Source organism: Somniosus microcephalus, unplaced genomic scaffold (genome assembly GCF_052327205.1).
Source record: "Somniosus microcephalus isolate GS21.2 unplaced genomic scaffold, FLI_Smic_1.0 unresolved_chr5, whole genome shotgun sequence".
NCBI lineage: Eukaryota > Metazoa > Chordata > Chondrichthyes > Squaliformes > Somniosidae > Somniosus > Somniosus microcephalus.
Genome location: NW_028225183.1, coordinates 9,872,714 through 9,887,809, shown reverse-complemented (window position 1 = coordinate 9,887,809; position 15,096 = coordinate 9,872,714). Strand labels below are relative to the sequence as shown.

Here is a 15,096-nt window from a genome sequence, read left to right as displayed (position 1 = left end):
CCGTCTGTAGGTGAAACAAACACAGCCGTCTGTTGGTGACACAAATATGGTTGTCATTAGGTGAGGCAAACATTGCCGTCTGTAGGTGACACAAACATGGGCATCTGTAGATGACACAAACATGGCCGTCTGCAGGTGACACAAACATGGCCGTCTGTAGATGACACAAACATCGCCATCTGTAGGATACACAAACACAGCTGCCTGAGTGTGTCACAAACATGGTTGTCAGTAGGTGATAAAAGCACAGTCTTCTGTAGGTGACACAAACACGGCCGTCTGTTGCTGATACAAACATGGCCGTCTGTAGGTGACACAATCCTGGCCGCCTGTAGGTGACGCAAACATGGCTGTCATTAGGTGAAACAAATGCGGCCATCTGTAGGTGATGCAAACACAGCCCTCTGTCGCTGACACAAAATTCGCCGGCTGTAGGTGACACTGTGATGGCCGTCTGTCGGTGACGCAAACAGGGCCATTTGTAGCTGACACAAACCAAGCTGTCTGTAAGTGACACAAACCTGACAGTCTGTAGCTGACGCAAACAGGGCTGTCCGTAGGTGACTAAAACATGGCCGTCTGTAGCTGTCACAATCATGGTCGGCTCCAGGTGAAACATACATGGCCGTCTGTAGCTTACACAAACATGGCCATCCCTAGGTGACACCAGCATGGCCGTTTGAAGATGACACAAAATGACAGACTGTATGTGATGCAAAATTGGCCATCTGTAGGTGGCACTATCAAGGCCGCCTTGAGGTGACACAAACATGGCTGTTTCTAGGTGACATCAACATGGCGGGCTTCGGTGATATTAACATGGCCTTATGTAGGTGAAGCAAGCATGGCAGTCTGTATGTCACACAACCATAGCAGTCTGTAGGTGATACAAACATGCCCATTCGTAAGTGACACAAACAAGGCCATCTGTAGGCGACACAAACATGGCCGTCAGCAGGTGACACAAACATGGCCGTCTGTAGGTGACACAAACATGGCCATCTGTAGGTGACACAAACATGGCAGTCTGTTGCTGACACAAACACAGCTATCTGTAATTGATAAAAACATGGCTGTCAGTAGGTGACACAAACATGGGCTTCTGTAGGTGACAAAAACATTGTTTTAGTAGGTGATACACAATGGCCATCTGTAGGTGACACAATCAGGGCCGTCTGTAGGTGATTCAAACATGGCCGTCTGTAGGTGACACAAACATGGCCGGCTCTATATGACACAATCTTTGCCGTCTGTAGGTGGCACAAACACCGCCGTCTGTAGGTGACACACACATGGCTGTCAGTAGGTGACACAAACATGGCCGTCTGTAGGTGACACAAATATGACCGTCTGTAGATGACACAATCGTGGTTGTCAGTAGGTGAGACAAATACGGCTGGCAGTATGTGAGGCATTAATGTCCGTTTGTAGGTGATTCAAAAAGGGCCATCTGTAGGTGATACAAACATGGCCGTCTGTAGGTGACGCAAACACAGCCGTCGGTAGGTGATACCAACATGGCTGTCTGTAGGTGATTCAAACATGGCCGTCTGTCGGTGACAAAAACATGGCCGGCTGTACGTGATACAAACATGGCTGTCTGTAAATGTCACAAACATGGCCGTTTATAGGTGACACAAACATGGCAGTCTGTAGATGGCACAAACATGTCCGTCTGTAGATGACACAAACATGTCCGTCTGTAGATGACACAAACATGGCCATCTGTAGGTGACACAAGCATTGTTTTAGTAGGCGAATCAAACATGGCCGTCTGTAGGTGACACAAACATGGCCTTCTGTAGGTGGCACAAACATTGTTTTCGTAGGTGATTCAAAAATGCAGTCTGTAGATGACACAAACATGGCCATCTGTAGGTGATGCAAACATGGCCATTCGTAAGTGACACAAGCAAGGCCGTCTGTAGGTGACACAAACATGGCCGTCAGTAGGTGACACAAACATGGCCGTCTGTAGGTGATACAAACATGCCATTCTGTAGGTGACATTAACATGGTTGTTAGTAGGCGATAGAAACAAGGCTGGCCGTAGGTGACACAAACATGGCAGTCTGTAGGTGATATAAACAAGCCCGTATGTAGATGCCACAAACATGGCCGCCTGTAGGAGATTCAAATATGGCCATCTGTAGGTGACATAAACATGGCAGTCTATAGATGACACAAACATGGCCGTCTGTAGGTGACACAAACATGGCCATCACTAGGTGATTCAAATATGGCCGTCTCTAGGTGATTCAAATATGGCCGTCTGTAGGAGAAACAAACATGGCCGGAAAGTGAAGACACAATCATGGCCGTCTGTAGCTGATAAAATCATGGCCAGCTGCTGGTGACACAGGCATTGTTGTCAGTAGGTGAGGGAAACAGTTTGTATGTGACGTAAAGATGTCAATCTGTAGCTGACAAAAACCTGGCTGTCTGTAGGTGACATAAACTTGGCCGTCTGTAGGTGACACAAATATGGTCGTCTGTAGGTGACACAAACTTGGCCGTCTGTAGGAGGCATAAACATGGCCATCAGTATGTGACACAAATATATGACCGTCTGTAGGTGACACAAACATGGCCGTCTGTAGGAGACATAAACATGGCCATCAGTATGTGACACAAATATATGACCGTCTGTAGGTGGCACAAATCTGGTCGTCTGTAGGTAACACAAACATGGCCGTTTGTAGATGACACAAACATGGCCGTCTGTAGGTCATACAACCAAGACCTCTGCACGTGTCTTACACATAGCGGTCTGCAGGGCACAGAAACATGGCTGTTTGTAGCTTACACAAATATAACCATCTGTAAGTGACACAAATTTGGCCTTCTGTAGGTGACAGAAACACGGTCGCCTGTAGGTCACAGAGAAACGGTCGTCTGCAGGTGACACAAAGATGCCGGCTGTTGTTAACACAAACCTGGCCGTCTATAGGTGATACAAACTTGGCCGCCAGCTGTTGCCTTTTGCCCTGTGGTGGATGACGCCACAATCATGTCAGTGATTGGTGCTTTTTGAACACGGATTCCGGCTCCAGCCCCACGCCCAATGTGTGCCGCGTGTGACTCCTGACCCGAGGCTGCAAAACCACTTTGGGACGTTCCAAGTTTGTGACAGGCGGTAAATAAATTGATATTTCCAACTTCCTTTTACAATAAAACATTTACTTTCCTAGCTATCAATAGTTCAGAAGAAAATGACCAATTTCATGTCAAATCAAATCAAATCAATAATCTTTATTCTTAATTCTTCAAAACTCACAAAGTAACTTGGACAAAAAGAACAAAGTAATACCACATTACTGTTAGAATACAGCAGGGCCAGGCACTAGTTATCCACTCAGTGACTGCCCGGAGTACAGAGTGAGATCAGAGGCTGAAAATTACTTACCAGAAGTGTGGAATATGAACAGCAAAAAAAAATTCAGTACACATTAAATAACAACATGTAAAATAAATTGAAGGTTGTTCTCATTGGTTGGCTAAAATTTGCTGTTACAGATCCCCCAACAGATACAACAAAAACAACTTTCTGTCAATACATTGCAAATCGATGTAGGAGCAGGAAGTTCTGTGACAGTTCAGGGACGGGAATCTACTTCTTACACTTATTGCTGCCAACAAACTGCAGCTGTCAATCTTCGGCACTAAGCTCTGGGATCCACCCCTATACATTACTGGCTCTCTACCGCACCTTTGTTCTGTAACCTCCTGTGAAGCACCTTGGGATCTTTTACTCCGTTAAAGACGCTGTATAAATGTAAGATGTTTTTGCTGAGAGGCTGAGATGAGGTGGACCCAATGGAAGGAATCTCGTTAGGAGCACAATAAGCAGCACAGACTAGTTGGGCCGAATATCCGGTTTCAGTGCTGCTTAATCTTTTAATATAAGCACCAGAACTACCGCTCAGCTCTGCCTGCCTTCCTATTGACGTTGCTCTTACTCTGGAAGCTGCAAGTGAACTGATGCACTAAATATGCAAAAAGCTAGTGGTCCTGTCCCGAAAGACAAGGTGAGAACTCTCAGTCAGAAATGTTGCTGCGTTCTAAAAAAAAGTGCTTGCCCCGCCGATGGTTCTATTTTCAGATCACCAGCGATTCCTGATGTAATACAGTTGATGGCATTCTGGGGTAAGTATTAGATTTATGGGCTGGAAACACTGGGACCCGAATCTGGGCTGCGCTCAGTTGTTCTGCTTCTTAATTAATTGAATAATTGAGGCAACCGGATATTTCCCCGCACTCTTCAACTGCTCTCTGAACTTGGACTGGGTCACCCCATAAATAAATGTGTTTGTGCAGCAACTTAAATTCTGCAGCATATATCCGACTTCATTAAAGATAGATATAGAATCATTGTGATAATTGGAATCTACACCTCTAATGTAATAGTATATGAAATATATTACATATACCGACCACAGAAGTATGAAGCTGCCAGATATGGTGAAGAGTAAAATCACAGACTTCCTTCTGCTCTCCATCTCTGGGTCACTGCGATTCTCTCCCTTGCTCTCACCCCTCAGTACCTTACGGACTCGACTGGCCACTAAAATGTGTCTGACTGTCAGAGCGTTGAGCAACAAAATGAAAGCGAATGGGAGCAATGGAGTTAAAATTGTGTCAAGCCAGTCATATTCGACCCAACCGGGCTCAGAATAATAGCTTGGTTTTACGTAACAGTACCATGGCACATTGTCGATTATCTCTCCTGGTTTAAATATAAAGTAGAAGGGAACGTTTTTTAAACAGAGCAGAATGCAGGTTGTTGCCAGAACCACAGTCGCAGTTTTCTCAGTGCAATATTTTGTTTTCAGATTCTGGCAACAAATGGCCACAAATCGATCGAAGGTGAAAGTGACGGTGAACCAGACAGAACAGTCTGTGGCTGCACCGACCAGGACAGTGCGAACACTACACACAGGAGTGATGTCCAGGAAACACATTTGGAAATAATACCAATTGATCTGGTTCAGTATGACCTCAGTGATGATGACCAGTAGATCTGCCGCTGCCATCGCCACCAGATAGCGAGTGGTGCAGGTGGAGAGCCCACACTTTCCCCGGGACAGGATCACAATCGCCACTAAATTAACTGAAAAAAAGAGCAGGGAAAAGAGAATGCAAACTACTGATCAAACATTCTCCGTATCTGGGCCCAGAGAATATGGGCCGTATTTTATAACCAAGAACGGGTTGTTTTTTAGTCGGGTCAGAGATTATCAGGTTTAAATCTCCATCCGACCACAGCCCGCCTCCAGACCACCTGCTTCCGAGTTTAACAGATAAATCGGACCACCATCCTGGCTCGTGATTGGACCGCCCCCGGATTTGCAGAACCCTTCCCGTGTTCGGGGATCAGATCACACCCTGGTATTGGACAGCCATCACCCCCCGGGGCCGGGGGATCGGAAAAAAACCCAGGATCGGCCACCCAGCATCTCAGGGCCATGGACTTGGTCCTGCGATCTTCTCCAGATTCCTCCCCCCCCGACTGAAACCCAAGCTGGCCAATCCCGCTGACTTCATGCAGGGAAGCTGTCAACGACAAAACTATAACCTGCCTACCGAACCCGCCTGGTCGATATCAAAAGCACAATATTAAGAATGCTGTAACTCTGATAAATACAGATAATGATGTGGACACACATCAAGTCAGGCATCATCTGTGGAGAGAGAAACAGTGTTAACATTTAAGTTCGACTATCTTTCATCAGAACTGAAACATATTAGATATTAACAGTTTTAAAGCAATGATAGAACCAGAGAAAAGTAGGGGAGGGGAGGAAAGAGCAATTGAGAGGTCTATGCTGGGGTGGAGGGCAGAAGTGATCCAGGAATAAAATGGATAATTGGTCAAGGGAGATAGGACAATTAAAGAAATAAAAGATTGGACCAGATCAGGAATAAATGGCTGTAGCAGAATAACAGAGGGGGAGGCAAGGACGGAAAATCTGTAAAAGAGGAGAAGGTTCCAGTGGCCAGGGAATCTGGCAGAGAATGGTGGGTGGACCTCAGATATACGCACCAGCCTTCATCCTGCCCAAGACTGGTGTGCCCGCAATCTTCCAGCCACCACATCAAGCTCACGGCTAGCTGGTCAGAGACAAGGGCTACCTGCTCTCCATCTGGTTCATGACTCCCCTCTGCAGACCCAACGCCCCTGCCCAGCAGTCATATAATGAGCGCCATGCTGCCACCAGGAACATTATCGAGCAGACCATCTGCATGCTGATGCAACAGTTCCACTGCCTTGACCGATCGGGAGGAGCCCTCCAGTATTTGCTGGAGCGGGTGTCACATTTCCTGATGTTTGCTGCATGCGCCACAACTTGGGAGCCCAGCCCTTGCCACCTGGGATTACGGGAGCACCTCAGGAGGAGGAAGAGGGTGAGGAGGATGTGGAGGAGGAGTTCGAGGAGGAAGAGGAGGATGAGGACCACGAGGAGGTAGACGAGGAGGAGGAGCAACAGGAGAGAGGGAGGAGACATCCACTCTATCAGCCTTCCAGAAGGGCGGTCCGTGACCAACTCAAATAACTGACATACGAATGAAGTATACCACAGATCTCCATTGCTCACCACATCACCATCTTTACTTCAGGCCATATCACAGCGCAAAGAAGAAGTGAGAGACACCACTCAAGGATCAAAAGTTAATGAATAAATTTATGAATAATCAGTGAACACATACTTAATAAAAATGAATTAACTATTCACGCCTGTGCAGTCGCTGGGTGCTTCTCGTTACTGTGTATTTGCCCACGCCAGTGCTCCTACGATGTTTTGACCTAGTGGCTGCTGCAGGACTGGTGGAAGGCTGCTGAGTTTCCCTGCGGGATACTTAAGGTGGTCTTGAAGAGCGACTCAACCAGCTCTGGGCCTGGAATGGCCAGCTAGAGACTGCACCACCTCAGCACGGGCGGCAGTTGTCTGGGCTGGCTGGATGACAGGCAAAGGCTTAGTGGCATTTGTGGGAGCAGGAATGTTGTGATTCTGGAGAAGACAGCAGGTTCTTGCTCCACTGATGCACTGACACTCTCCCGGGGCAGCACCACATCATCCCAAGAAATCTGTTGGAACACAGATTGTTGACCTGCTGAAATATCGTGAAAGCTCTGGTCAACAGTGATAGACTCAGCCACGATGGCAGCTGTCAGAGCTGAGACTGCATGGCACCTGTCTGAGTTTGGATACCACCAAGAAAACACTGCATTACAGCACTAAACGTTGTGTCACTTCTGCCTGTGCTGCAATGGAAGCTGCCAGCTTGCCATTCACAGGCGTCTTCGGGTCTGGGACTCAAGGTCTCTCTGGGAATCTACCATTCCTTGCAGACTGGAAATGATGGGATACAAGGTGTGTGCAAAGCATTGTGCAAGTTTGTGGGCGGACTCCTCCATGCTCCTTATCATTGCCGATGTGATTTCGGGCAACCTTGCTATTGCACCTATCATCTCCCTGTGCATGCCCATCACCATTCTTCTAGCAGCCTCACCATCGAGGTCCTGATCTGAGTCCTGTGCAGCCGAACACGCAGTCGAACTCGCCCTCCTGGGAGATGGGCCCCGAGCTACCCTTTCCCCCTTGCCTTGCTGCAGCCCACTCGTCACCGGTGCCTTCCCTTCTGCAGATCCGGCGACGATACTAGCCTGTAAAGAAGGAGTAGTGCCAGTGTCTGAGCTGGTGCCTAAGGGAGAGAGAGGCAATGACTCGGTGTGTTCTTCCTCCTCCTCTTCTTCCACCTCGCTCTGTATAGTGCCCTCAGGGACAGGCTGCTCAGCTGCTTGCTCATTACTTTAAAGCTTACTGGCACAAGAGTCATGCTAAGGTGAGGGGAGGGGACAGAAGGGGAGAAATGCATGCATACAGTCTGATTAGGGGGAATGTGTGAATGGCTTGTGGCGTGAGGGGGAAGAGGGATGTTGGAAGAAGGATTAGGATAGAATATACCGTTGTTGTACCCAAGGGGGTCAACGTCGCCGGTGGCCACGGCATCCGCCACCTGGCGCCCAATAATCTGCAGCACTCGTTTCTCCAGCGCAGACAGTGGTTAGGTGTCGACTTGGACACCGCATGCGCGCTACTGCCCCCTCCTGTTCTGAACGACCTTCGAAAGGAAGGAAAGGAAAGGAAAGTGTGTGAGTGATTGTGGAACAATGTGATTGGCTGATGTGCTTGCCATCGGTGTATAGGTGTCTTTGTGTGCAAGGTGTGAGATGTGGCTGTGAGTGTTGGTAGATAGATTTTGTTGGTGGTTGAGTGCTGCGGGTGTGGTGCTTTTCGTGGAGTGTGAAGATTGGTTCAGATGGCGGTACATAGATTTGTAAAAGCATTCACTCACCCTGTCCACCCAAGTGAAGTCGCTAAATTTCTTCCTGCACTTTGTGCGGATCCAGGGGATGACAGTTCTGCCCAAGACGTGCTGCGCTACTTCCCTACCCATGGGGCAGAAGGCTTCTGGCGAGGGCCTTCTGCCACTTGCTGGGTAGTGCACCGCCATCCATCTCTCCACAGCGAACACCAATGCCTCCAATGTTTAATCGCAGAATCTGCAGGCACTCTCCCTGGGGCATGGATCTGCAATGACTACAGCTGCTTTAGTCCTCCAGCTCCTTTTCCGTGACCTGCTGAAGCTTGCTGAGGCAGCTGCACAGCCAGCCATGCTGAGAATGAAGTTCTGCAGCATCAATGATCCTTCCCTTCCAGAACAAGAAAAAGCCTACGGCAATCATGACTTGTGATTAGAGTGCTACTGATATTGGTCCACCCTTTGAGTGTAATGCCAATGAGCTTGTGGTTAAAAACTTGAAATAGATTTCCAATCATTTATTTGAGCATTGTGCATGAATGTTGCATGCTCGCTAAAGCATTAGCGCCTGACACTAATTCTCCAACTTTTCTAATGCTACAGCCCATTCCTAGGCTATGATGAATTTCTAGCCCTCTGAATCATAGATAAGAACTGATCTGTCAAACATTAATCAGTTTCCGAAGTGCAATAATCAAAAACCACAGCCTAATATTCATCCTGACTAGTAGACAGATAATGAAATTCAGCACTCATGACCCACAGGCTTACAGGAACGTGTTGGGGGAAGTGGAATATTCAGCACTAAAACAACTGAAGTGCTTACAGTAACTACTCTTAGTGTAAGAGAAGTATTTAAACCTGTTTCTATTCTTGCAGCTCAATATCAATGCATTTCACTTCATACGCGTTTTTAAAACATCTTTACCCAAAAGCAAAAATATTCTCTTTCGCCATCAATTTCGAACATAGGATTTAGGAGCAGGAGTCGGCCACTCGGCCCTTCGAGCCTGCTGCGCCATTAAATAAGATCATGGCTCATCCGGTTAGTCCACATTCCCGCACACCCCCGATAACCTTTCGCCCCCTTGCTAACCGAGAATCTATCTACCTCTGCCTTAAAAATATTCAAAGACTCTGCATCCACCGCCCTTTGAGAGAAAACATTTCTCCTCATTTCCATCTTAAATGGGTGACCCCTTATTTTTAAATAGTGACCCCTAGTTCTAGATTCTCGCAGAAGAGGAAACACCCTCGCCACATCCACCCTGTCCAGACCCCTCAGGATCGTATATGTTTCAATCAAGTCACCTCTTACTTTTCTGAACTCCATCGGATACAAGCGAAGACTGCACAAACTTTTCTCATAAGACAACCCGCCCATTCCAGGTTTTGGTCTAGCAAACCTTCTCTGAACTGCTTCCAACGCATTTACATCCTTCCTTAAATAAGGAGACCAATACTGTACACAGTCCTCCAGGTGTGGTCTCACCAATGCCCTGTGTAACTGTAGCATAACCTCCCTACTTTTGTATTCAATTCACAGAATCACAGAAACCTCACAGTGCAGATAGAGGCCATTTCGGCCCATCGAGCCTGCACCGACACATATCCCACCCGATCCCCGTAACCCCTGCACCAATACATATCCCACCCTATCCCAATAACCCCACGTATTTAATCCCCCTAACACTAAGGGTCAGTTTTTATCATAGCCAATCATCCTAAACCGCACAACTTTGGACTGTGGGAGGAAACCGGAGCACCCGGAGAAAACCCACGCAAACACGGGGAGAATGTGCAAACTCCACACAGACAGTCACCCGAGGCCGGAGTCGAACCCGGGTCTCTGGCGCTGTGAGGCAACAGTGCTAACCACTATGCCACCGTGCTGCCCTCGCAATAAATTATTACATTCTATTAGCTTGCCTAATTACTTGCTGCACCTGTTGCGCTTCATGGACTAGGACATCCAAATCGCTCTGCATCTCAGAGCTCTGAAATCTCTCACCATTTAGATATTATGCTTCTTTTTTATTCTTCCTGCCAAAATGAACAACTTCACATTTTCCCACATTATGCTCCATTTGCCAGATCTTTGCCCTCTCACTTATCCTATCTATATCCCTTTATGGCCTTCTAATGTCCTCTTCACAATGTATCATCATACCTAACTTTGTGGCATTCGCAAATTTAGCAACAATACGATCGGTCCCTTCATCCAAGTCATTTATACAAATGTACAATTTTGAAGCCCAGCACTGATCCCTGTGGCACACCACTCATTACATCTTGCCAATCAGAAAATGACCCATTTATGCCTACTCGCTGTTTCCAGTTAGCTAGCCAATCTTGTATCCATGCCAATATGTTACCCCCTACAATATGAGCTTTTCTTTTCTGCAATAACCTTTGATGTGGCACCTTAACAAATGCCTTCTGGAAATCTAAGGAGAGTACATCCACAGTTTCCCCTTTATCCACAGCACATGTTACTTCCTCAAACAACTCCAATAAATTTGTTAAACATGATTTCCCTTGCACAAAACCATGTTGACTATGCCTGATTACTTTGAACTTTTCGAAGTGCCCTGCTACAACTCCTTTAATAATCGTTGCTAACATCTTTCCTATTACAGATGGTAAGCTAGCTGGCCTGTAGTTTCCTGCTTTCAGTCTCCCTTCCATTTTGAATAAAGTTACATTCGCTATTTCCCAATCTAAAGGAACCTTCCCCGAATCTAGGGAAATTAAAAAAATTAAACGCAACGCATCAACTATCTCACTAGCCACTTCTTTTAAGTCCCTAGGATGAAGTCAATCAGGCCCGCGGACTTGATAGACCGCATCTCCAACAATTTGCTCAGTACCACTTCCCTGGTGATTATAATTATCTTGATTTCCTCCCTCCCTTCCATTTCCTGATTTCAGCTATTTCTGGGATTTTAGTTGTATCCGCTATAGTGGAGACCGATGCAAAATACCTGTTCAATTCAACAGCCATCTCCTTATTATCCATTATTAATTCCCCAGTCTCACTTTTTATAGGACCAATGCTAACTTTGTTAAATCTTTTCTTTTATAAATATCTATAAAAACTTCTACTATCTGTTTTTATATTTCTAGCTGGCTTTCACTCGTACACTAATTTTTCTCTCCTTATTAATCTTTTAGTCATTCTTTGCAGTTTTTTACATTCTGTCCAATCCTGCCACCCATCTTTGCGCAAGTTTCAGCTTTTTCTTTAAGTTTAATATTGTCTTAAAATTTTTAGTTAACCACGGATGGTGGTTCCTCCCCTTGATATTTTCCTTTCTCGTTCGATTGCATATATTGTGTGTATTTTGAAACATCCCCTTAATTGTCTGCCACTACAACTCTATTGATCTATCACTTAACCTAATTTGCCAGTTCACTTTAACTAGCTCTGCTTTCATGCACTCTTAAATGTCCTTATGTAAGCTTAAATTACAAGTCTTGGACCCACTCTTCTCTCTGTCAAACTGATTGTAAAATTCAATCATATTATGATCGCTGCTACCTAGGGGCGCCTTCGCTATGAGGTCATTGATTAATACTATCTCCTTGCAGAACACCAGGTCTAATTTAGCCTGCTCTCTGGTTGGCTCCAGAACGTGATTTTGTAAGAAACTATCCAGCAAACATTCCAAGAACTCTTCATCGGTGCCAACTTTGCCCGTCTGATTTTTCCAGTCTATATGCAGTTTAAAATCCCCTGATTATTGCTGAACCCTTCTGAGAAGCTCCCATTATTTCTTCCATTTATACTCCATCCTACCATATGGTTACTGTTAGCTGGCCGGTACACCACTCCCACAAGTGACTTCTTGCATTTATCAGTTCTCATCTCTACCCAAACCGCTTCTACATCCTGGTTTCCTGAACTTAAGTCATCACTCTCTATAGTGCTAATACCATCATTAATTAACAGATCCACCCTTCCAACTTTTACCACCTTCCTGGCCTTCCTAAATATCATGTACACTTCAATATTCAGGTCCCAATCTACATAACCCTGCAGCCATGTTTCTGTAATGGCTATCAAATCAGATTTATTTATTTCTATTTGCGCTTTCAGTTCATCTGCTTTGTTTCGCATGCTAATTCCGTTCAGATGCAGTGCCTTTAGTTTTGTCTTTATATTACTTTTGTAACCTCTCGCCTTATCTGTTGATTTGCTCTTAGCTGTGTACTCTCTATAATTCCTGTCACTGTCTGTTTAACATTTTCCACGTTAATATCTTTTTCTATTGCCTTGTCTCTAATCTTTAAATTACAACATCTTCCCTAATTTGATCCCATGCCCCCAATATTTAGTTTAAAGCCCTCGCTACTACCCTAATTATACGACTCGCCAGAACACTGGTCCAAGCACAGTGCAGGTGATGACCGACCCAAATATAGATATCCTACTTTCCCCACTACTGGTGCCAGTGCCCTAGGAATTGAAACCAATTTCTCCCACACCAGGCTTTCAGCCACGCATTCATCACTCTTATTTTATTTACGCTATGGCAATTTGCTCGTGGCTCGAGTAATAATGCAGATATTGTTACCCTTGATGTTCTGCTTTTTAGCTTAACCCCTAGCTGCTCATACTCTCTCAGCAGAACCTCTTTCCTAGTACTACCTATATCGTTGGCACCTACATTGACCACGACCACTGGCTCCTCCCCCTCCCCCTGCAAGTTCCTGTCCAGCCCAGAGCAGATGTCCCGAACCCTGTCACCGGGCAGGCAACACAGCTGTCTGTAATCTCACTCTTGGCCACAGCGAACTGTTTTTATTCCCTGACTATGCTGTCCCAAATTACTGCTACATTCCTATTAACTACCCCCGCTTGAACGGCTTCCTGTATCTCGGTGCCATGGTCAGTTTGCTCATCCATCCTGCAGCCACCACTTTCATCCATACTGTTCGCAAGAACCTCAAACCTGTTGGACAATTGCAAAGGCTGAGGCTCCTCCACGTCCTGGATCCCCATACCTGCCTCACTCGCAGTCACATACTCATGCCCTGGACCACTGACCAAATCAGAAGACACTATCCTAAGGGGTGTGACTGCCTCCTGGAATAAAGTGGCCAGGTAACTTTCCCCCTCCCTGATGCATCGCAGTTTCTGCACCTCGGCCTCCAGCTCATCAACTCTGAGCCGAAGCTCCTCGAGCCGCAGACACTTACCGCAGATGTGCTCATCCTGGATCACGCATCCAGTAGCTCCCACATACTGCAGTCGCCACACATCACCTGCCCTGCATTAATTATAGAGGTTTAATTACTTTATTTTTATTAATTAATAAACGATACTACTTTTAATAAGATTTGTTACTGATACAAATTAGTACTATTGAAACCTTACAATTACTAATAAATGTTCTTGGCTTTAAATGATAAGGGCAGTGAGCAAAATACTCACCAACCAATCCCTTAACCTTTTCCCTGTGATGTCACCTATTATTTTTCTCCAAATGCGGGGAGCGGGAGCGGGGTGGTGCCACTGAGCCGAACGTCCGCTGGTTCTCCGTACCCTCTTGTAAAGCTTTGTAACTCCTGCTATCCTGGAAGCTGACAAAGATAGAAAAAGAAAGGAACAGCTCCCTCCCCGAACTCCCTCTCTCACCAAACTCGCAGCTCTACACTCTGTTCCGAGCTGCACTTCATAATACAAATGGAGGGGAGAAATCAGTCACCTAAAATAGTGATTACAAAGTCGAACTGAATTCTTCCACGCCAGTTAGTGATCCACACTCAGTAAAATTCTACAGTGAGAGATACTCCAAGTAATACATATTCACTGGGGTCAGGTGTTCCACTCCAGTTAGTGATCCACACCAGTAAAATTCTACAGTGAGAGATACTCCAAGTAATCCATAGTCACTGGGGTCAGGTGTTCCACTCTGGTTAGTGACCCACACTCAGTAAAATTCTACAGTGAGAGATACTCCAAGTAATACATAGTCACTGGGGTCAGGTGTTCCACTCTGGTTAGTGACCCACACTTAGTACAATTTTACAGTGACAGACCATTGCACTAACACCTTTTCTCAGAGACATTTCCCGGAATGAGGACTGATTTAACTGTACATCATATTCCACTAACGGCAATAACTTGATCATTCAGAGAGCCTGTGCGCTACAAACAGGTATATTTTCAGTTCAGGAAATGGCATTAAACAGGTTGTGTCAAGACACTAGACTTAACGAAATTACCAAACACTGATCGCAGGTCTGTAAAACTATGTCCACTAGACGAGCATGTAACATTATCAGCCAGAGAGCTAAAGCAGAGAACAGCTCACAGACAGATTTACACAACTTCAATGGTTATTATCACTTACCAGGAACTCCAATGACGGCAAGGATCATGTAATATATTTTCTGGACACTCTCAAATGTGTGATACATTTTCTGTGTGAAGCGATGTGTCCGTGTTGCAGGCAATCTCTCTGAATTATACTCTGAGCCGAATCCCACAGCCTTTCATTTATACCCTGCGCGATCTCCACGGGGAGATTGAGGTTGCAACATTGTTAAAAGGTTGAACAAACAAGTTACGACAGCCAAGTTAATTCCCTGTTATAATGGAATATATTTAGCGCTGAGTTTTAAATTGAAAACCCCAAAGACTTGAGAATTCTGATCATATTAATTAACCAATGGAAATTGCAAGCTGTGTTCTCCCAGCACTAGGTTTGTTGTTTCAAACACCTTCAGTACATCTCATATCTCATATTGTTTCTGTGATGTCCT

General features: G+C 45.7%; 1 protein-coding gene across 1 annotated transcript; it reads right to left on the bottom strand.

The window, feature by feature from the left end:
• Positions 1 to 3,232: 3,232 nt before the first annotated feature.
• LOC147087489 (putative G protein-coupled receptor 139) lies at positions 3,233 to 14,870 on the bottom strand. Its single transcript, XM_085977803.1, has 2 exons — positions 14,685 to 14,870; positions 3,233 to 5,110 (listed from the first exon to the last, which is right to left on the bottom strand). The coding sequence occupies exons 1-2, from the start codon at positions 14,749 to 14,751 to the stop codon at positions 4,200 to 4,202; spliced, it is 978 nt and encodes a 325-aa protein (XP_085833929.1). The 5' UTR covers positions 14,752 to 14,870; the 3' UTR covers positions 3,233 to 4,199.
• Positions 14,871 to 15,096: the final 226 nt, after the last annotated feature.

What these genes read in the sequence shown, in the direction of transcription:
- LOC147087489 (XM_085977803.1), bottom strand. Translation starts at nt 14,751, where the DNA reads ATGTATCACACATTTGAGAGTGTCCAGAAAATATATTACATGATCCTT. An exon ending in TGCCGTCATTGGAGTTCCTG is followed by an intron (nt 5,111 to 14,684) that starts GTAAGTGATAAT and finishes TCTTTTTTTCAG; the next exon opens with TTAATTTAGTGGCGATTGTG.